This window comes from Trichoderma citrinoviride (assembly GCF_003025115.1).
Source record: "Trichoderma citrinoviride strain TUCIM 6016 unplaced genomic scaffold BBK36scaffold_446, whole genome shotgun sequence".
Classification (NCBI taxonomy): domain Eukaryota; kingdom Fungi; phylum Ascomycota; class Sordariomycetes; order Hypocreales; family Hypocreaceae; genus Trichoderma; species Trichoderma citrinoviride.
The window spans coordinates 1-1,177 of NW_020195154.1; the positions used below are offsets into that span (position 1 = coordinate 1).

The 1,177-nt window shown below is 64.5% G+C and overlaps 1 protein-coding gene across 1 annotated transcript; it reads left to right on the forward strand.

Annotated features, from left to right (window-relative positions):
- BBK36DRAFT_117819 (hypothetical protein) lies at window positions 1–1,177 on the forward strand (the record flags this gene model as incomplete). The annotated part of the gene is made up of 2 exons (XM_024896119.1): window positions 1–80; window positions 153–1,177. Coding segments are annotated over exons 1-2 (1,077 nt in total), but the record flags the coding sequence as incomplete, so codon positions are not given.

Here is a 1,177-nt window from a genome sequence, read left to right on the forward strand (position 1 = left end):
GAACATTGAAGCCGATGCAGAGCTGGGCATGCCGCTGGATCTGGTGGGAATGCCGGGCGTGTTTGACGGAGACGAGCGATGTGAGTGTCTCCCTTCTTCATGTTGAAGAATTTCGTGGTAGCAATCATCTGACCAGGGACATTGCCTCGCAGCAATCCAAGCATCATCACAGCCACCACCCGTCCACCCGCACGATCGAGCCCTCCTCAGGCCCATCGCCGCCCTGGGCAAGCCCAAGGTCCCCGAGGCAAACGTCTCCTTCCTCCGCCGAACGGAATACATCTCGTCCCTGATGCCGAAGCGCCTCGAGGCGAACCACCCCAGAGCGCTGCTGGCCAAGAACCGGCGGCCGGCTAAGCGCCCGGAGGCCGCCGCCGACTCGCCGCAGGTCATCAAGCGCAAGATCGACAAGAGCTTCGAGATCGCCGAGCAGGACCTCAAGGACCCCAAGCGCGTCAAGCACCCGTCCAAGAAGCACCTCAAGCTCGTCGACGCCGCGCCCCTGCTGCCGGACCTGGACGCGTTCCCCGACTCGGGCGCCTACGTCACCATCAAGTTCCTCACGAACCCCGTCTCCAGCTCGAACGAGTACGACACGCGCCTGCGCAGCGGCCTGTTCCGGCCGATAGACCGCACGGCGGCCGAGGAGGCCGCGCTCGAGGCCGCCATGGAGGCCTACACCCAGGACCCCGTCAACAACCCGAAGCCGGCCAACCTGATGAACTACGACTTCTACCTCGGCCAGACCCGCGCCGACGCCGACCGCTTCCGCCGCAAGTTCGACGTCGACGACCCCGGCCACGACGACGAGGACCTGTACACGCACAAGGGCGACGCCGGCGGCCACTTCCAGTTCAACAGGATCCGCGCGTACGAAACCGCCCAGGAGACGGAGCTCGACCACCCGACCAAGTACGAGGACGAAATCATCCTGGCCGTCAACGACGACGACGCGTACCCCAAGCAAAAGGCCGTCTACTACTACCCCATTATGCAAAAGTCCACCATCCGGCCCCAGCGCACCAAGAACATTGCGCGCACAAACTACGGCCTGGCCGAGGACGACGAGGTGCAGGTCGTCGACCAACTCGAGCTCACCGTCGAGGATCCCACCGAGGAGATGCGCGGCGCCATGAAGATGTACGCCGAGCACCCCCTCGGCTGGGACCAGGAGGAG